Source organism: Salvelinus namaycush, chromosome 23 (assembly GCF_016432855.1).
Source record: "Salvelinus namaycush isolate Seneca chromosome 23, SaNama_1.0, whole genome shotgun sequence".
NCBI lineage: Eukaryota > Metazoa > Chordata > Actinopteri > Salmoniformes > Salmonidae > Salvelinus > Salvelinus namaycush.
The window spans coordinates 15,750,683-15,772,803 of NC_052329.1; the positions used below are offsets into that span (position 1 = coordinate 15,750,683).

The following is a 22,121-nucleotide window of genomic DNA, read 5'->3' on the forward strand; positions in this document are numbered from 1 at the left end:
TGTCTTCCCTGTAAAACATTTTAAAAATCAGAAATGATGGCTTGATTACCAAGATGTGTATCTTTCATCTGGTGTCTTGGACTTGTGATTTAATGATATTTAGATGCTACTATTTACTTGTGACGCTATGCTAGCCTATGCTAGTCATCTTTTTTACTGGTGGGGGTGCTCCCGGACCCGGGTTTCTGAGGAAGTAGAGGTTTTAAGCATATCCATGTTTAGGTCACCTAACAGAACGAACTCTGAAGATAGATGGGGGGCAATCAATTCACATATGGTGTCCAGGGCACAGCTGGGAGCTGAGGGAGGTCTATAACAGGAGGCAACAGTGAGAGACTTGTTTCTGGAGAGATTCATTTTTAAAATTAGAAGCTCAAACTGTTTGGGCATAGACCTGGAAAGTATGAGAGAACTTTGCAGGCTATCTCTGGAGTAGATTGCAACTCCTCCCCTTTGGCAGTTCTATCTTGACGGAAAATGTTGTAGTTGGGTATGGAAATCTCAGAATTTTTGGTGGCCTTCCTAAGCCAGGATTCAGACATGGCAAGGGCATCATGGTTGGCGGAGTGTGCTAAAGCAGTGAGTAAAACAAACTTAGGGAGGAGGCTTCTGATGTTAACATGCATGAAACCAAGGCTTTTTCGGTTACAGAAGTCAACAAATGAGAGTGCCTGGGGGAACGCAGTGCCTGGGTTAACCTCCACATCACCGAGGAACAGAGGAGGAGTAGGATGAGGGTATGGCTAAAGGCTATCAAAACTGGTCGTCTAGTGCGTTGGGGACAGAGAATTAAAGGAGCAGATTTCTGGGTGTGGTAGAATAGATTCAGGGCATAATGTACAGACAGGGGTATGGTGGGGTGTAGGTACAGTGGAGGTAAGCCCAGGCACCGAGTGATGATAAGAGAGGTTGCATCTCTGGACAGGCTAGTTATGCTGGGTGAGGTCACCGCATGTGTGGGAGGTCGGACAAAGGAGGTATCTGAGGCATGTTGAGTGGGACTAGGGGCTCCGCAGTAAACTAAAACAATGATAACTATCCTAAACAACAGTGTACAAGGCATATTGACATTTGCGAGAGACATAAAGTGAGGCATAAAGCAATCACAGGTGTTGATTGGGAGAGCTAGCTAAGACAACAATGGGTAAGACAACAACAGTTAATCAGCTAGGACAACAACAACAGGTAAAATGGCGATGAATGGGCAGAGAGGGTCGGTTAACTACACACAGGGCCTCGAGGCAGGGGCCAACAGACAAACAAAAAATAAACAAAATGGAGAACCGTGATTAATGAACAGTCCAGCAGGCATCAGCTATGTAGCCAAGTGATCATAGGGTCCAGTGAACAGCAATAGATAGAACAGGGAAGACGCGGGGTAGTCGCTACTACGCTAGCACGTGGGAGACACAGCGTTTAAAGTTAGCAGGCCGGGGTAAGTAGAAGTCTCTGCTCCGACGTCCAGCAAAGGCCGGTTGAGGGCACAGTGGATGGAGTTACGTCGGCGGACCAGTCGTGGTGGTACGGCGGGGCACCGTGTCGACATAGGGTCCGGGCCAGATGGCAAAAGAGGTATTGTAGTTGTAGTAATTTCGTTTGCTAGCCGGGAGATGCGCCTGGCTTGTGGCTAACTGGTGCTAGCTTCGGGGCAGGGGCGTTAGCCACTATAGCCACTCGGGAGCAGCTAGCTAGCAGCGATGATCCGATGCAAAGGTCCAGAGCTTACGGCAAGGATCTGGTGGAGTAGTGGATTCTAGCAGTGTTAGGGGTAGAGTCCGGGAGGCATCGGCTGAGTAGCCGAGTGATCACAGAGTAGGCCGGGAGGTGGACCTGACTCAGGGCTAGCTTCGGGGCTGGGTCACTCGGTGGCAGCTAGCAAGCTGTGATGATCCGAAGTAATGGTCCAGGGTTTACGGCAGGAATCTGGCGGTGTAGTGGAGAAAACAGTTCGATACAGGCAGGCTGGCAAGTATTATCCAGGCAAAAAAGAAATGGCTGGTGTCTGTGCTGAAGGTAAAGGCCGCTAGCAGCGACTAACAATGACTAAATAGCTAGTAGCTAATTAGCTGGTTAGCTTCTGATGGCTAGCTTTTGATGGAGGTTCTAGCTATAAGGTCTAAAAAATAGCGGATCCGTGTCACATTGGGTGAGGCGGGTTACCGGAAGGTATATTTAATTTAAAAAATGGAAAAGACATTGAAAATAAATTGAAATATATACAAAAAAGACGAAAAATACAAAAAATAAACGAGAGGACGACAAACCACTTCTGCACTGCTACGCCCTCTTGGAAATAAAGTAAAATAAACAGCAATGTTACTGTGTAAAACACATGGTCAACTCTATCTGGACAGCTAGGACACTGGGTGTGCAGGCTTTTTATCCAGCACTGCTCAAACACAGGAGTCAGCATCCACACGGTTCTGTTGATTTGTAGAATCTGGTGTGTTAGAGTAGGGCTGCAACAACTCTACACAATCAGTAGCTCCTTTGGAGGTATTATGCTATAACATTAGAACATAAGCCTAAAACCAAAAAGTCTAAAGAATGCCCTCATTCAGCAAAGTATTAAATGGCTATACTTCAAAGAAAGGTAGTTAAGCAGAAGGGCTATAGACTGACTTTTTCCAGAGCCAAGTAAGACAGATCTTAGCTATTTCATCTAACATATTAGATTTACAACATGTCAAAATAGGATCCAGAACAATCAGGTATTTTTTATGCTCTTTAGAGATTAGTTAGCCTGCATGTTTTTGTGCATATTGACCTAGACTATATGCTACATTATTTACCACTTGAGGAAGTGGGAACTCAAAACACATTAGCTAGATTGCTAACTCTAAATATTAAATTGTTGCGAGATAGCCATGCAATTGATCTAACAGTGAATGTAATGTCCTACAAAAATGTCCCATTGGTAGTTCTATAGGCTACTTGATGTCTTCACCGCAAATGGCAGGCTCCGCTCTGTTCCACTGGTGCATCATCTCAATTACATACTCTGTTTGTAAAGTGGTGTTATTTCCTCTATAAATAATTGTTATACTTAAACCTATTACTCCTTTTTTTTAGCAGTAGTTTAAAAAAAAGTCTTTCCCGCAATTACATTTTGAAATTATGCTCTGTCAGTATACTTGCGTTCATCAGAATGCATCTATCCCTTCACTCTGTGTGCTAAAGGGGGAGTAGAGCTAGCAGCAAAACAGGGATGCAACCAAGCATTTTTACAGTTTTTATATTGTGCTGGACTCTTAACTCTCTTGATTGCATCGAAGCTAGACAGGACAGATACTTTCATTACAGGAAGCAGGGTAATGCACATTACTGTTGACCAAATAATGGTTTTAGAACCAAAATATTTACAGGAACGTTGTGTGGTGTTGTGGAAATTCTTACACAGGGACACTCAAAGTCAATCTTAAATGAATCATTGTTTTTTATTAGTTAACTGGAGAGATTCCAAGAAACTTGATGCACCATAGTGATTGTCTGTCAGGAGCTCTCCCGTCGTAGTCACATTAGTTTCCTTATACACAGACAAGTTATATTTGCATGATTTAGCTTATTCATTCAAAATTAATTCATCATTAACATTTATTTCATTCATGTGACCGCCCAATACCTCAGGAGGCTTCTTTTCTCTAAGCCAGTGGTGGGCAACTCCAGTCCTCGGGGTGCTGATTGGTGTCACACTTTTTATCCATCCCTAGCAAACACAGCTGATTAATCAAATTGCATTCTAAACTGAAGATCATGATTAGGTGATTATTGGAGTCAGGTGTGGTAGCTGGGGCTGGGGCAAAACTGTGAAACCAATCAGGCCCTCGAGGACTGGAATTGCCCACCCCTGCTCTAAGCTGAGACCTTGAAACTGAGATATCTTTCGTTCTCAAAACAAGGGTCTGGGCGTACTGCCAAATTGCAGATACTGATAGTGAGGGTTCGTTCAATCAGTCACTTGCATGAACACAGAAAACGGTTATTAGAAAAGCACATGAATAGAACACAAATTGGTTTTTAGAAAAGCACAAAAACAAAAATTACCAATGTAAGCAAAATTGCTTCGGTATGAGGTAAGAGGAGGCAATTCCATGTAGTAATTTTTGGTTTATTGTCCCAGCTCCTGTTAGTGTTGTTGTCTATCAAATTGTATAGGCTTGCAGACCCGGCTCGAGAATAAGTGACTAAGGGGGCAGTTAAAATCAGTGAGGGGGCACAATTTTGTGGGGTTCTTGCATTGGAATTATATTGAATTCTGCTTATATCAAGCTATACCACAAATGTAAAGTTCAAGTGCTGAGTCTCCGAGACCATTAATTGAGTGCTTTTTAAGTGACAGGTTGGAGCGTACCCATGCCGCTCATGAGTACAGCAACAAGATGTCATATGGCACAATACACTTCTGATCAAATTCGACCCACGTAATCAATTAAGCTATGCCAGCCTGAACATGTTTCCAATATGTACTGTTCCATTTACAACCATGAAAACCAATAGGCTACCTGTCACATTCTGACCTTAGTTCTTTTGTTATTTCTTTGTTTTAGTATGGTCAGGGCGTGAGTTGGGTGGGTTATCTATGTTCGTTTTTCTATGTTGGTTTTTGCGTTTGGCCTGGTATGATTCTCAGAGGCAGGTGTCGTTAGTTGTCTCTGATTGAGAATCATACTTAGGTAGCCTTTTTCCACCTGTGTTTCGTGGGTGTTTATTTTCTGTGTCTGTGTGTTCCACACGGAACTGTTTCGGTTAGTTATTTCACGTGTCGTTTATTGTTTTGTTTCAGTGTTCGATTGTTTTAATAAAGAGCATGAACACGTACCACGCTGCGCATTGGTCCTCCGATCCTTACTACTCCTCATCTGAGGAAGACAGCCGTTACACTACCAAAAAAAACATAATAGAATGTATCGATTTCTATGTGGAAACATTGCAATATGCACACCCATTAAAGTGAGTAAAGTGAGCGCCAGTTTGTGCTCTCACTAGAATACAGTGTCCCAACCACAATAATATACTGGCCATTAGGATCTGAAATCAAGGATGAGCAAATAACATGTATATTTTTCCTTAGAAACTACAACCAGGAAAATTGAGTTGATAGTTGATAGTTGTTTTGCTACAGTGAGTTAAAAAAAGAGGAGAAAACAGGTGAGATGCAGAGTTTAACCTTTTTATTTAAAGATGAAAGTATAGAATAAGAATAATACACTATTGATATAATATAAGACAGTTTAACTCCTCTCAAAATACAGAATAAGAAAATTAAGTATATTCATATACATCTATAGCACAGCCATCCTTCAAATTAATTGTTTCCATTCTCCCAATCCACACAGAACGGTAGAGATACATTGTCAAGTAAACACAGTAAATACATAAATGGATGCAGTAAAAGGTACAGTACTTTATAATAATTTAGCTTTGATTGTTTAGATAATTTAATGTACAGTTAAAGTTAATGTAACGATGTTGGTCTGAGGAAGAAGGAGTAGACCAAAGCGCAGCACGTGTTCATGATGTTTATTATAACCTGAACACTGAAACAAAAAACAAAAGTGGAACAAAACACAGTTCTGTCAGGTACTCACACAAAACAGAAAAGAACTACCCACAAAACCAACATGGAAAATGGCAACCTAAATAGGCTCCCCAATCAGAGACAACGAGAAACAGCTGTCTCTGATTGGAAACAATTCAGGCCACCATTAACCTACAATCCCCTAGACCATACCAAATCCTCATAGAAGACAAAACCCCTAGACAAGACAAAACCCTAGACAATTACAAAAACTAAACAAACCACCCTTGTCACACCCTGACCTAACCAAAAAATAAAGAAAACAAATATAACTAAAGTCAGGGCGTGACAGTTAATCACCTATAGTCTCTCCCACCTCCCTCACATTGGAGGTAGATTCTTAATTTGAACTTAATTTAGCTTTAACCCTTTAAATTATTCAATGCAGTTAAATGTCTCTTCCCTCACATTGGAAGTAGATTCTTCATCATAACTTGTCTCACAGTAGAAAGTGATAAAATGCTACAAGCAAAGTCCCTTCATGACACCATAGTAAACAGCAGTGGTGGAAAAAGTACCCAATTGCCATACTTGAGTAAAAGTAAAGATACCTTAACAGAAAATGACTCAAGTGAAAGTGAAAGTCACCCAGTAAAATACTTATTGAGTAAAAGTCTAAAAGTATTTGATTTTAAATATACTTAAGTATCAAAAGTAAATGTAATTTAAAAAAGATATACCTTAAGTATAAAAAGTAATATTACTTTACTTCTAAAAGTAGTATTTTTTAAATTTACGGATAGTCAGGGGCACACTCGAACACTCAGACATCATTTACAAATGAAGCATTTGTGTTTCGTGAGTCCTCCAGATCAGAGGCAGTAGGGATGAGCAGGGCTGTTCCCTTAATAAGTGTGTGAATTGTACCATTTTCCTGTCCTTTTAAGCATTCAAAATGTAATGAGTACTTGTGATGAATGTAGTGAAATAAAATGAAAAGTTGTCAAAAATAGAAATAGATACCCCCAAAAACTACTTCAGTAGTACTTTAAAGTATTTTTACTTAAGTACGTTACACCACTGGCAAACAGAACATCCAAGACCAACGTAAGTCATGCACACCTGAAGATGCAAGCTCATGGTCTGTATATGTGTATAGACACCTGATGTGAAATGCAAAAAGATCAGCTGGTCAGAAAAGACCAGCTGGTCAGAAAAGTGTGTGTGTGTGTGTGTGTGTGTGTGAGAGAGAGAGAGTGTAGGTATGTGTGCACGTCTGTGATGTGTGTGTGTGTTTCACTGCAGCTGTGCCAGTAGAGTAGAGCAGTCCTCCAGTCTGTCCAGTCCCTCTACAGCCTCAATCAGCCCCTCCACCTTTTCCCTGGGTAGGACCGCACCCGCGTTGCTACGGAACTTCTTCCTCAGGCTCTCATTGGTCAGCGGGTTGCGCCAGTGACCATAGAAAGTATCACAGCGTCCCTTCAGCACATCCCCACCCACCAGCGTCACCTGCACCTCGCCATACATGCGGTCGAAGTTAGCCGGGTTGTCTTGGGGATGCTCAACGCGGACACGCCCCAGCAAGGCCAGCAGGTCGGGTCGCTGTAGTGCCTCCTGTGAGAATGAGAACACGGTGACCTCCCCGTCCAGCAGGGCAGAGCAGGCATTGAACTGGAAGGAGTGTCTGGCCTGGTGCTCTGACTCCGGGAATGGACGGTTAATGTACTTGGAGTGGGGAACCCTCAGCAAGATGTCCTGGACCAGACCTACGACCTGTGACCCTTGCCCCATCCCCTGTGACCCCAGCTCCCCCAGCAGTAGCTTGTGCACTGAGGCAGCAGCGTCGGCCACCCAGTGCATCCCCAGGTGGGCCGGGAACCTCTTGAACCCCATGTCCTGGTCCTCCAGTAGGAACCGCAACCCCGCCTCCTCTGGAGAGGTCAAAGGTTGTGGGGCGTAGTCCTCGTAGAAGGCGCTGAACCCCGCGACACCGGCGGTGTCATCCAGGACCCTGGGCGAGGCCTCCAGTCCTATTGAGGACAGCAGAGCCGCCTCCAGCCCCAGCCGCGCAGTGTTTCCGATGTGGAGGGGTTTAGACTGGGTGGCCGCGTTCGCCATGGGGGCTCCTGATAGGCTGGCAGCGATGGCCAGGGCGTGGCTACACTGAGAGCGTTCCAGAGAGAGGAGGCGGGCGCAGGCTGCAGCACTACCCAGAGTACCCACAACGGTGGGGGGGTGGAATCTGGAGGGAGGGGTGAGAGATCAGAGAGATCAGATGTTTTGGAGGCACATGTCTATTTTAGTAGCAGCCTAATTGAGTAATCTTGAGTAAAGTGTCTGTCTCAGTCTTTATTAAATGATTGCTGGGCCAGTGAGTACAAGTGTCTGTCTAGCAGGTTGACGTTTATTGTCGTGGATCTTGTCCTGGAGGCATAACTGAGCGCTTTCCTCTTAGATAGGCCAGTTGCAAAATCAAAATTGGCTATATTCATGAAAACAAATATTAGCTTTTTGGTCTTAATTTAACATTAGAGTTAGCCAATAGGGATAGCAGTGTGGTTAAGGTTACAGTTAGGTTTCAAATCTGATTGTATGACTTTGTGCCTGTGCCAAATAGTGACCACTCTGCAGAGCTGCCTCCAGAAAAAGATTCCTGATCAGAAATGCTAACCTGCATTTGTCTAAAGTGAGGACAGGTGTCTGTCTAGTGCAGAATGGAATACTACTGGACAGGACAGCCATCTGGTCTATACAGTTTAGGTCTGCATAGGGAGGAGAGGCTGAGAGTCTGTTTTTGCGGTATTGAGGGATTTAACAAATGATAAGTAATTTCACCGCATTCTCACAGTGTAAACACAGTAGAACGGCTGTAATGGTGTTTAAACACCTATGTCTGACGGAATCCACCTGTTAAACTAAACGAATTAGACTAGCCACTGAGCTTCTCCTATCCCAGAGACAGGCTGGTAGAATACCACACAAACAGACCTGTAGGCATTGAGAATACTTTATTTTACAGCCCCATAGAGAGCACCAGAGTAATGGTCCAGTTCTCACCTCTTGGGGATGTTCTGAGCCTCGTTGGAGAACCTCATCAGGCGTCCCTGGACCTCTATCCCAACGTTGAAGGCCAACAGGAAGTCCTGCCCACTAGGCTTTCTGTTGTTGGGCAGCATATCGCTGACCGCCAGTAGGGCAGGAAGGACCGCCCCCGACGGGTGAGTAGCAGGGTGCCAGGTGTCGTCAAAGTCCATGGAGTGGGTCTGTACAGGACAACCGACACGCAACAGGCACACAATAGACACAGTTAGCCCAGACACAACAGACAACTACAGTTATCTTGGACAACAGACAGACAATGGAGACAGACAATGGAAAGACCACAGTTATTATCAGACTCATTGCTTTAATGATTCAAATTTTATTTTAATTACAAAACCAAGGAAGGTGGGTGTACACAGTTGGTTTACCACATGAGACAATAAATAGTGACAAATAGTGACAATTATATGTGAGTTGCTGGATGTTTTTATGTCATGCTGGATACTCTGACTTTATGACCTGTCTGTCTGTCTGTCTCTGTCTGTCTGTCTGTCTGTCTGTCTGTCTGTCTCTGTCTGTCTGTCTGTCTGTCTGTCTGTCTGTCTGTCTGTCTGTCTGTCTGTCTGTCTGTCTGTCTGTCTGTCTGTCTGTCTGTCTGTCTGTCTGTCTGTCTGTCTGTCTGTCTGTCTGTCTGTTGTAATGGGAGCCCTATAGTGTCCACATATATCTCTCTGTTCTCTGCCTCTCCCTCTCTGTTAACAATAATGTACTAACCCTAGCCAGCAATGATCTAGTGTAAAAACTGTAGCAGACATTGTCCAGCATGCCTAGGCCTCTATCTGTGCACATATCTGGATCTGCCCATCCTCCCTTCATATTCATATTGAGACCTGTCTATCTGTCTGTTTAAGTTCTTATGGCTGAAGGGGCAGTATTGAGTAGCTTGGATGAAAGGTGCACAGAGGTGCCCAGAGTAAACGGCCTGCTCCTATGTCATAGTTGCTAATATATGCATATTATTATTAGTATTGGATAGAAAAAAGTTTCTAAAACTGTTTGAATTATGTCTGTGAGTATAACAGAACTCATATGGCAGGCAAAAACCTGAGAAGTTCCACTTCCTGTTTGGATATTTTCTGGGGGTGCCAGATTTTCAACCAAGCTCTCATTGAAAATACAGAGAGATATGGATGAGTTTTCACCTCCTACGGCTTCCACTAGATGTCAACAGTCAATATAACTTTGTCTGATGACTCCAATGTGAATTGGGGCCGAAGGAGACAGGAATGAGTAATCACTTCCATGAGGTGCCCACGCATTGAACTGGCTCGTTCACGTGAGAGTGAGCTCCGTTCCATCGGTCAATTGAAGTCGATGTAATTCTCCGGTTGGAACGTTATTCAAGATATATGTTAACAACATTCTAAAGATTGATTCAGTATATCGTTTGACATGTTTCTACTGACTGTAACGGAACTTTTGGACATTTCGTCACGTTATAGTGGACGCGCTTTGAGACTTTGGTTAGGGCGTTTGGTAAACAATTCGAAAGTAGCTAATTGGACATAAATAACGGACATTATCGAACAAATCAAGCATTTATTGTGGACCTGGGATTCTTAGGATTACATTCTGATGAAGTTCATCAAAGGTAAGGAAACATTTATCATGTATTTTCTGGTTTCTGTTGAGTCCAACATGGCGGCTAATTTGACTATTGTTCTGAGCTCCGTCTCAGATTATTGCATGGTTTATTTTTCCCGTAAAGTTTTTTTGAAATCTGACACAGCGGTTGCATTAAGGAGAGGTATATCTATAATTCCATGTGTATTATCATCTACATTTATGATGAGTATTTCTGTTGAAACGATGTGGCTATGCAAAATCATTTGATGTTTTTGCAACTAGTGAATCTAACACGCCAATGTAAACTCAGATTTTTTTATATAAATATGAACTTTATCAAACAAAACATGCATGTATTGTGTAACATGAAGTCCTATGAGTGTCATCTGATGAAGATAATCAAAGGTTAGTGATTAATTTTATCTCTATTTCTGGTTTTTGTGAAAGCTATCTTTCGCTGGAAAAATGGCTGTGCTTATTGTGGTTTTGTGGTGACCTAACATAATCGTTTGTAGTGCTTTCGCTGAAAAGCCTATTTGAAATCGGACACTTTGGTGGGATTAACAACAAGATTACCTTTAAAATGATATAAGACACATGAATGTCTGAGGAATTTTAATTATGAGATTTCTGTTTTTTGAATTTGGCGCCCTGCACTGTCACTGGCTGCTGTCATATCGATCCCGGTGACGGGATTGCAGCCATAAGAAGTTTTAACTCTAACCCACAAACAGAAGGTGAAGGTTGAGGGTTTCCTTTTTCCAGGTTGTGTGGCTGAATGACTGTGGTGGTGGTGGTGATGTGGTATAAGACCGAAGCCATATTGTGGCAAGAACAGCTCAAATAAGCAACAGGAACAACATTCCATCACTACTTTAAGACATTAAGGTATCTGTGGTACACGAGCAATGGACATTAGACCGGTGGAAATCTGTACTTTGGTCTGATGAGTCAACATTTGAGATTTTTGGATCCTACCACTGTCTCTCCGCTACAGTGTCTATGCTCTTCTACCTCACATATATCTACACTCATGTCTATGCAGAACTACTGTAGATGTATCTACTCACGGCCACTCCGTTGACGAAGGCAGCAAGGGTTGGGGAGAGTCTGGTTCCTCTGCGTCCGTAAACAGAACTGACGTCATCGGGAGCAAACATGTGCTGCAGGACACAGGGAGACAGTAGGGAGAGGTAGAGAGAAAGAACAGATGGACAACATAACTGTTAAGACAACCTGTTGTTCTCCTCTTCCTAACAACACTGTGTCCATATCACGCTGTGTTTCCACACAGCTACACATGAACTTAATCACCATGGGGACTGTGAGTGACCAATCTTTACAGAGTACATTCCTTCATTCCTGTCCTGAATAAGTGATGACAGAGTGTCTGCCTCTAACAGTTATGTAGTCTGTCAACTGTCTCTGTCTAACCTTAACCCTAGCTCCAGTGACTGTGTGTTGTCTGCAGGCTGCCTCTTACGCACTGTTACAACACTGGGCTGGACTCATAGAGCTGTCAGTAAGGGAAAAGCCCTTGCCTCGTCACGTTGTGTCCTCTCCTTCATCTGCACTGATGTGCCAACTTGGTAGATTGACATTACTACAAGCTATCTGCTTTCACATCAGTTAGGGGTAGGGTGAAGGGTGAAGGGAAAGAGACGAGGAGAAAAGGAAGCTGAAAGATGCTGGTTCAAGTCCCGGGCGACACAACAACTGAAAAAGCAGCTGAGAAGCTGCTCGTCTCTGAGCCCATACACCATCGCCTGCCGTTGGGCTCTTGAGCAAGGCACTTAACCCCCCACAGTTGCTCTGCATCCAGGGGCGCTCTGTGCGGCTGACCCTGTGCCTCTCAACGTGTGTGCGTGTGTATATCTAGTGGTGTTGGGAAAGGCAGAAGACAAGTTTCTGTTGTAACCAATGAACAATAAAGTATTCATTATATTATCTCACCTGACAGTGTTGTAGGGCCAGCTGGAAGACGTGTGTGGTGCTGCCCAGTAGTCCCACTCCGATGGAGTCCAGAACCATCCTCTTGCTACGGTGGAGCAGGGTGGGGGTCAGGTGGTGGGGCTGGACACCCTGGATGAACTGTCCAAAACTGTCCGTCACACTGTCCTCTGAGGCTGGACACTGTATAACTGGAAGGAAGGAGGAGAGCAGGGGGATGGGAGGAAATGAAGAGTGATGAGGAGGATGACGAGGAGAGAAGGAGGAGGAGGGGGGTGAGAGGTGAGGGAGGAGAGTTGGAAAGGGGCAGGAAGAAAGGGGGAGAGGAGGTGGAGGGAGGGAAAGAGGGAGAGGTGTTTAAGAGGACGAGGAGAGGGGAGAAGAAGGGAGACGAGGACAGGAATGTTTTAAACCTCCCCAGTATGTTCTAAGCTCAGTTTATTCACGTCTGAACTGAGACGGAGAAACAGAGGAGAGTTAGAGAACCAACACAGACAGCCTATGTCAATGTAGGTCTATGTAGCCTAGGTCTATGTACAGTATAGACCTGACCAACACATCCTGTATGAATAGAACAGAACAGACCAATATTTACTAATGTCAAACATAAGCTACTGTCAAACATGAGCTTTCTCATATCCAAGCCAGAAAGAAACACTTAGCTAACGTGTGTGTGTGTGTGTGTGTGTGTGTGTGTGTGTGTGTGTGTGTGTGTGTGTGTGTGTGTGTGTGTGTGTGTGTGTGTGTTGATATTGTGATAAAGGAAAATCCTAACACAGGATGGAGACAGCAGAGAGTAGAGTACAGAGTAGAGAGCTGAGCAGAGCTTACTGTCTAGGGCAGACTGGTGGAGTCCTCTCAGTGTAGCAGACATGGGTCTGAAGGATCTCTGACAAACACACAAACAGACAGACAGCAGTATGTCAGTAATACAGTCCTGACAGACGGATAGAGAGAAAGAATGAACATAAAACTTTCAGTTTTATAAAACTTTCAGTTTGTTTATTTTCAGTTTAACACTTCTTTGGGATAGGGGGCGGATGAAAAGCGTGCCCAAAGTAAACTGCCTGCTACTCAGGCCCAGGAACTAGGATATGCATATAATTGGTAGATTTGGATAGAAAACACTCTAAAGTCTCTAAAACTGTTAAAAATAATGTCTGTGAATATAACAGAACTGAAATGGCAGGCAAAACCCAGAGGACAAACCATCGCAAAAAAATAAAAATCATCCTACCACTGATTTCAATGGCTGGCACTTTATAATAGGGCGAAATCGTCCCCCCGATTACAGTTCCTAGGGCTTCCACTAGATGTCAACAGTCTTTGGAAAGAGTTTCAGGCTGGTTTTTAGAAAAATTAGGGAGAAGTTGTAGTTTTTCTAAGTGGTTCCCATTCTGGCTCTCCGGTAAAGACAATAACGATTCTCCGTCTTAAATTGTATTGTTTATTTGCGTATTAGGGTACCTAAGGATTGATTATAAACATTGATTGACTTGTTTGGATAAGTTTATTGGTAACGTTTGGGATTAATTTTGTACGCATTTTGAAAGAGGGAAACCGAGTGGATTATTGACTGAAGCGCACCATCTAAACTGAGTTTTTATTGATATAAAAAAGGACTTTATCGAACAAAAGGACCATTTGTAATGTAACTGGGACCTTTTGGAGTGCCAACAGAAGAAGATCTTCAAAGGTAAGGCATATATTATATCGCTATTTCTGACTTTCGTGTCGCAACTCCCTGGTTGAAAATGATTGTTATGCATTTGTGTGCTGGACGCTGTCCTCAGATAATCGCATGGTTTGCTTTCGCCGTAAAGCCTTTTTGAAATCTGACACCTTGGCTGGATTAACAACAAGTTAAGCTATATTTTGATGTATTGCACTTGTGATTTCATGAACGTTTAATATTTATAGTAATTTAATTTGAATTTCGCGCTCTGCAATTTCACCGGATGTTGGCCAGGTGGGACGCTAATGTCCCACCTATCCCAAAGAAGATTTTAAAAAATGACCTGTGTGTTATTTGACACTTCAGATAAAGAGACGAGTACTGACCCAAACAGTGTTCGATTGGTGAGCTATGTGTAGCCAGGTGTGGCGTGAGTCATTAAAACAGAATACCTCATGACTACATCAAATTATTTTTAAAAACACCTGATCGTATAAGATGATAAAGCTTGAGTCTTGAAGTATTCACCATACAAATCACAGACAGACAGACAGACAGACAGACAGACAGACAGACAGACAGACAGACAGACAGACAGACAGACAGACAGACAGACAGACAGACAGACAGAGACAGACAGACAGACAGACAGACAGACAGACAGACAGACAGACAGACAGACAGACAGACAGACAGACAGACAGACAGACAGACAGACAGACAGACAGACAGACAGACAGACAGACAGACAGACAGACAGACAGACAGACAACTTTATTCTCTCTCGGCTTCTAACCCCACACACTGACGGTCAGTGGAATAGAGAGAGACCCACATATATCAATGTATGATGAATCAGTTAATGCATGGTGTCCATATAGCTCATATTACAGCCACACACATCACCAACAGTCAACAACATATTTTCTAGGTCTCTAACCAGACACACTGACAGGGAATGAGATAGAGATAAATATCAATCATTTCATATCATTCTCATATAGGTTATATGCATGGTGAGTGACCATAGTGACTGGTGCTTACCTGTACTTTGAAGAGCATGTCTGTCTGTCTGCTGTCACTCTCTCTGTGGTTAAATTCTTCCCTCGTTGTTTGACTGTCTGTCCTCTGTTTTGTCGTTTTGGGCTCTTCTCTCTGTTTGTCCTCCTTCTCTCAATTCTTCTTTCTGTTCCTCGTAGATCTGTTGGTGAGATGGAGGGATAGATGAATGGATGGAGGAAGAGTATGTGGAGGAGAGGAGGCAGGTTGTCTCTCAGGTGAAGTCTGTCAGTCTTTTATACTCCAGAGTGACAAAGATCCCCGATACTGGGCAGGGAGAGGGAGGGAGTGGGACGGAGGGTGGGGGGGGGCGACAGAGACAGTCAGGGAAGGGCAGGGAGAGGGACTGAGAGGGGCAGGGGGGGACAGATAAGGGTGGGAGGGGCATACAGGGGAACAGAGAGAGGCAGGAAATTCCACAAACAAGAACCTCTACTCCAATAACACGCTGGGATTTTCCCTCACCATCATCATCAGCATCAGGAGGAAGGCATTTCCTTCTTAGGTAAGGTGTGATGTTATACTCCAGAGAGACAAAGATCCCTGATACTGGACAGAGAGGGGCAGGGGGATCATTCCACCATTTCGGTGCCTTATGAGATGTGTAACTTGGTGGGGCAAAATAATTATGTCATAAAGAGCACATGTTGAACCTAATAAAAACAAGTTTTCCCATCTCAGGAGCTTAAATTTAAAAAATACTATAGTAAGTGCCTATTAAGTGTCAAAAAAAGTAACAGGGTTGACGATTTCACCTTAAATCAGCCATAAATTCCCTTGTGACAGTGGGATGGAAGCTTGTGTGCAACAGGGAGGGGCAATTGAATGCAAGTAAAAAAAAAAGTGAATTGTTTAAACATGTCTAGCCTGTTTATCTATGGATAACAGAGTTGACGTGTTATGCTCCACCCAGCCAGTTTTTCACCACAAAATGGTCAAAAAGAGTAGAACCAGTCCACCTGCTTTTACACTGTGATTTGACTACTCTATCCAAGATGGCGTAGCAGTCAGACGTCTTTGTCTTTGTCCTGTCGTGTCCCTTGTATATATCTTTTTACATCTTTTTCTTCGCATATCTTTTAAAAATATTTTCCTAAACCTCAACTTCTAATTACTCTCCTGCAACCCGCCTCACCCAATGTGGCGTGGATCTGCTTTTTTTCTAAAGTATTTCTATTTACTTCGGGTCTGGAATCCCTCAACTGAAGCTAGCCAGCTAACTACCTACCAGCTATCAGTTAGCAAACCATTGCTAGCGGTCATTAGCTAACCTTCAGCTCGGAAAGCTCTCGCCAGTTCGAACAACGTGACTCAAACCAGAGCATAACGGACCTATTATTCTTTTTTATGACATTTTCCCCCTTATCCCCGGATTCCTTCCGCAAACTCTGAACATTTTCAGACGAGCTTCAATGCCATACAACTCTCCTTCCGTGGCCTCCAACTGCTCTTAAATGCAAGTAAAACTAAATGCATGCTCTTCAACCGATCACTGCCCGCACCTGATCGCCCGTCCAGCATCACCACTCTGGACGGCTCTGACTTAGAATACATGGACAACTACAAATACCTAGGTGTCTGGTTAGACTGTAAACTCTCCTTCCAGACTCACATTAAGCATCTCCAATCCAAAATTAAATCTAGAATCGGCTTTCTATAACGCAACAAAGCATCCTTCACTCATGCTGCCAAACATACCCTCGTAAAACTGACCATCCTATTGATCCTCGACTTCGGTGATGTCATCTATAAAATAGCCTCCAACACTCTACTCAACAAACTGGATGCAGTCTATCACAGTGCCATCCGTTTTGTCACCAAAGCCCCATACACTACCCACTACTCTTAAAATGGGGGCTAGGTTTATTAGCATTTTTTTAACCTTTATTTCACTAATCTTCAGAACATACATTGTCAACGCAACAAAATAACTAGGGCTTTACAGATGAAAGATGGCGCCGAAAGATAGGGCAGCCGCGCTTCCCTAAGCAACTTCCCTAAGCAACTTCTTTTTTTTACTAGAATTTCACTACACCCACAATAACATCTGCTAAACATGTGTATGTGACCAATAAAATTTGATTTTGACAATGATAGTAAAAACTTGGAGAAATGTTGGTGTCAAGTGGGTTAAAAACTAACAGAGTGTGCAAAGAGGGACATGTCAAATTTGGAATTTGGGCACTTTAGCAAATCTATTCATATAAACAAATCTGATTGATTGAATTCTCCATGTGGTCTATATTAAAGTGCACGTCATTAAATATAAATGGCTTTGAAAATGCAATATTGGTGCACATTTTCTACTTAAAAGATCAGTGCAGTCAAAAATTGGATTTTCCTGTGTTTTATACACACTGAGAGTACAAAGCTCTTTCCATGACATAGACTAACCGGTTTGAGTGTGTCAAGAACTGCAGCACTGCTGTGTATTTTACACTCAACAGCTTCCCGTGTATATCAAAAATGGTCCACCACCCAAAGGACAACCAACCAATTTGACATGACTGTGTGAAGCCTTGAACACCGTTTAGAGGTCATACCCGACTAATTGAGGGTGTTTTGAGGGCGGAAAAAGGGGTGCAACGGTTTGTAAAGAATTTGTTCTTAACTGACTTGCCTAGTTAAATAAAGGTTAAATAAAAATGAAATCAAATAAAAAATAACTCAATATTAAGGTGTAACTAATGTTTTGTACACTCAGTGTATATTTTCACACTGAGGTCGGAATAATACTGTGAAGTTGTGAAAATTATGATAATGCCCTTTTAGGGTAAGAAATGTTTGAAACCTGTTTTGGTGGGATGGAGTTTTGGCCTGCCTGTTGACATCACCAGATGGTAAATTAGTTAATAGAACAATAAGAAAGAGAGTTGCAAACATCACTGCCAATAACACATTTCCAGTTTTCCCCTTTTCCCCTATCTCTCTAGGTAGCAGCCTCCTATCTCTCTAGGTAGCAGCCTCCTATCTCTCTAGGTAGCAGCCTCCCATCTCTCTAGGCAGCAGCCTCCCTTCTCTCTAGGCAGAAGCCTCCTATCTCTCTAGGCAGCAGCCTCCCATCTCTCTAGGCAGCAGCCTCCTATCTCTCTAGGCAGCAGCCTCCTATCTCTCTAGGTAGCAGCCTCCCATCTCTCTAGGCAGCAGCCTCCCATCTCTCTAGGCAGCAGCCTCCTATCTCTCTAGGTAGCAGCCTCCCATCTCTCTAGGCAGCAGCCTCCTATCTCTCTAGGCAGCAGCCTCCTATCTCTCTAGGCAGCAGCCTCCTATCTCTCTAGGCAGCAGCCTCCCATCTCTCTAGGCAGCAGCCTCCTATCTCTCTAGGCAGCAGCCTCCTATCTCTCTAGGTAGCAGCCTCCCATCTCTCTAGGCAGCAGCCTCCCATCTCTCTAGGCAGCAGCCTCCTATCTCTCTAGGTAGCAGCCTCCCATCTCTCTAGGCAGCAGCCTCCTATCTCTCTAGGCAGCAGCCTCCTATCTCTCTAGGCAGCAGCCTCCTATCTCTCTAGGCAGCAGCCTCCTATCTCTCTAGGCAGCAGCCTCCCATCTCTCTAGGTAGCAGCCTCCCATCTCTCTAGGCAGCAGCCTCCTATCTCTCTAGGTAGCAGCCTCCTATCTATCTAGGCAGCAGCCTCCTATCTCTCTAGGCAGCAGCCTCCCATCTCTCTAGGCAGCAGCCTCCCATCTCTCTAGGTAGCAGCCTCCCATCTCTCTAGGCAGCAGCCTCCTATCTCTCTAGGTAGCAGCATCCCATCTCTCTAGGCAGCAGCCTCCCATCTCTCTAGGCAGCAGCCTCCCATCTCTCTAGGCAGCAGCCTCCTATCTCTCTAGGAGGCAGCAGCCTCCCATCTCTCTAGGCAGCAGCCTCCCATCTCTCTAGGTAGCAGCCTCCCATCTCTCTAGGCAGCAGCCTCCTATCTCTCTAGGTAGCAGCATCCCATCTCTCTAGGCAGCAGCCTCCCATCTCTCTAGGCAGCAGCCTCCCATCTCTCTAGGCAGCAGCCTCACATCTCTCTAGGCAGCAGCCTCCCATCTCTCTAGGCAGCAGCCTCCTATCTATCTAGGCACAGGCATATGCTGTACACTGGCTCCCTCCAGTAACTCTTACTGTACTGTGGCTCCTGTGTTTGTATTGGGAGTGTGTGGATATGAGACTCAGCACCTATCTGACACTAGGTAGGACAGGGAGTAGAGAGGTACCGTTGGGCTCTCTGAGAGGGATTACTGTGCTGAATAAGTAGGGGGAGGAGGCAGGGGAAAAGTGAGTAAGAGAGAGAAAGGCAGGGAGGGATGTGGTAATTCACAAATGTGTTTTGATAAAAAGAAAAGTGTAGGTTACTGTTTTTCATATAGACGGCGACGTGATCATTATGTTCAGTGATAAATAACATGAAGTATCGAGCTGAATCTTAACCTGAGCCCTTTCTACACAGTAAGCTCCAATGATGCCTGTTTTTCTCTGTCTGGGAAGGACCTGTGTCAACTCATCTGTCCCAGTCAACATAACATTTATCCTCCATGACTGGGCCAGTGACATCATCAACTCTGCAAATATATCCTCTGCTTGTTTATTGTCCAAAACACATTTATACTAGAAACACATTTATACTAGAAACACATTTATACTTTATTTCCATTCCACAGAATAAAGAAACTGTCAGGACAGGAATGAGACAATATTGGGTTTAAATTTAGAGTAAGAGGTAGACTTAGCCCTGGGTTCGAGGAGAGTGTTGACAGACAGACCAGCCAACCACACCAGTCCAAGTGCATCCCAAATGGCACCCTATTCCCTATATAGTGAACTACTTTTGACCAGATGGACCAGGGCCCATAGGGAATAGGGTGCCATTTGGGACCCCAGCCTAGAGCCTTATAGTTAAACACTTCAACCCAGACTGATGCTGGAATAATAGTGTACTGAATAGCTTGTATGTTCATCATTCATCCGTCTCTCTTTAATTTTTTTCTAGGGTGAGCTGGGGGTGTTGGGCATGGGGAGCTGGGGGTGTTGGACATGTTATCCAATGGGATCAGTGCGTTCCTGGTTCTACTGCAGAACTTCAACACCACTAGAACCGGAGTACAAGTAGTGGGGGTGGAAAACATTCTGGCAGGTATGCTAATCAATCCATCCATCATGATCACTATCACAATGACTAACTCTACTCTTTGTTCTTGCTGTTGTGTGTTTTAGGTGATTGTTCATTATCACTAACAGTGTTGTGTGTTTTAGGTGGTTGTTCAACATCACTAACAATGTTGTGTGTTTTAGGTGGTTGTTCATTATCACTAACAGTGTTGTGTGTTTTAGGTGGTTTTTCAACATCACTAACAGTGTTGTGTGTTTTAGGTGGTTGTTCAACATCACTAACAGTGTTGTGTGTTTTAGGTGGTTGTTCAACATCACTAACAGTGTTGTGTGTTTTAGGTGGTTGTTCAACATCACTAACAGTGTTGTGTGTTTTAGGTGATTGTTCATTATCACTAACAGTTTTGTGTGTTTTAGGTGGTTGTTCATTATCACTAACAGTGTTGTGTGTTTTAGGTGGTTGTTCAACATCACTAACAGTGTTGTGTGTTTGCAGGTGTTCACCTGATCCTGATAGGTGGAATGTGTCAGCTGATTTCCGGCCTCCTAAGCAGCACTGCCTTCATCAGCTATGCACCACTCTGAGGGAGCTACGCACCACTCTGGGGGAGCTACGGCACCACTCTGGGGGAGCTACGGCACCACTCTGGGGGAGCTACGGCACCACTCTGGGGGAGCTACGGCACCACTCTGGGGGAGCTACGGCACCACTCTGGGGGAGCTACGGCACCACTCTGGGGAGCTACGGCACCACTCTGGGGGAGCTACGGCACCACTCTGGGGAGCTACGGCACCACTCTGGGGGAGCTACGGCACCACTGTGGGGAGCTACGGCACCACTCTGGGGAGCTACGGCACCACTCTGGGGGAGCTACGCATCACTCTGGGGAGCTACTCACCACTGGGGAGCTACTGATCCTGATAGGTGCACCACTCTGGGGGAGCTACGGCACCACTCTGGGGGAGCTACGCATCACTCTGGGGGAGCTACTCACCACTCTGGGGGAGTTACGGCACCACTCTGGGGAGCTACGGCACCACTCTGGGGGAGCTACGCATCACTCTGGGGGAGCTACTCACCACTCTGGGGGAGCTACGGCACCACTCTGGGGGAGCTACTCACCACTCTGGGGGAGCTACGGCACCACTCTGGGGGAGCTACTCACCACTCTGGGGAGCTACGCATCACTCTGGGGGAGCTACGCACCACTCTGGGGGAGCTACGGCACTACTCTGGGGAGCTACGCATCACTCTGGGGGAGCTACTCACCACTCTGGGGGAGTTACGGCACCACTCTGGGGAGCTACGGCACCACTCTGGGGGAGCTACGCATCACTCTGGGGGAGCTACTCACCACTCTGGGGAGCTACGCATCACTCTGGGGGAGCTACGCACCACTCTGGGGGAGCTACGCATCACTCTGGGGGAGCTACGGCACCACTCTGGGGAGCTACGCATCACTCTGGGGGAGCTACTCACCACTCTGGGGAGCTACGCATCACTCTGGGGGAGCTACGCACCACTCTGGGGGAGCTACGCATCACTCTGGGGGAGCTACGGCACCACTCTGGGGAGCTACGCATCACTCTGGGGGAGCTACTCAGCACTCTGGGGGAGCTACACATCACTCTGGGGGAGCTACTCACCACTCTGGGGGAGCTGCACACCACTCTGGGGGAGCTACTCACCACTCTGGGGGAGCTACTCACCACTCTGGGGAGCTACGCACCACTCTGGAGGAGCTACGCACCACTCTGGGAGGGGGGCTACGCACCACTCTGGGGTAGCTACGCACCACTCTGGGGGAGCTACGCACCACTCTGGGGGAGCTACGGCACCACATGCATCTTCCAGGGTGTCTCCCAACCAATCACAACCAACTTGATCCTGTCACATGAGCTAATGATCAGCATGACAATGCCCACTTCTTTCATAACCAATCTATCCCTGTCAGCGGAACTCCCCTACATCCTCCTCTCCTTCCTGTTGGCCTTCTGCTCAGCCATGGTAAACGTCATCATGTTTGGCGCCATCACGCTGACTCTGCTGTTCAAGGCTGTGGTATTGGGAGTGTCCTCCGCCTGGCCACTAATTTGTCTCCGGTATTCTAGAACTCCTCATCCTCCTTTTCGCCGTGTACGGCAGAGCCGCCATGCTGG

General features: G+C 45.1%; 1 protein-coding gene across 1 annotated transcript; it reads right to left on the reverse strand.

The window, feature by feature from the left end:
* Positions 1-6,814: 6,814 nt before the first annotated feature.
* On the reverse strand, positions 6,815-13,010 carry LOC120018496 (cis-aconitate decarboxylase-like). The gene is made up of 5 exons (XM_038961726.1): positions 12,968-13,010; positions 12,140-12,327; positions 11,257-11,349; positions 8,576-8,781; positions 6,815-7,760 (listed from the first exon to the last, which is right to left on the reverse strand). Exons 1-5 carry the CDS (start codon positions 13,008-13,010, stop codon positions 6,815-6,817), a joined length of 1,476 nt encoding a protein of 491 aa, XP_038817654.1.
* Between the last annotated feature and the right edge of the window lie 9,111 nt (positions 13,011-22,121).

Coding starts and splice junctions, on each gene's coding strand:
- LOC120018496 (XM_038961726.1), bottom strand. CDS start 13,010: ATGTCTGCTACACTGAGAGGACTCCACCAGTCTGCCCTAGACA. Junction 12,328..12,967: donor CCACCAGTCTGCCCTAGACA/GTAAGCTCTGCT, acceptor CCTTCCTTCCAG/TTATACAGTGTCCAGCCTCA. Junction 11,350..12,139: donor TGGCCCTACAACACTGTCAG/GTGAGATAATAT, acceptor TGTGTCCTGCAG/CACATGTTTGCTCCCGATGA.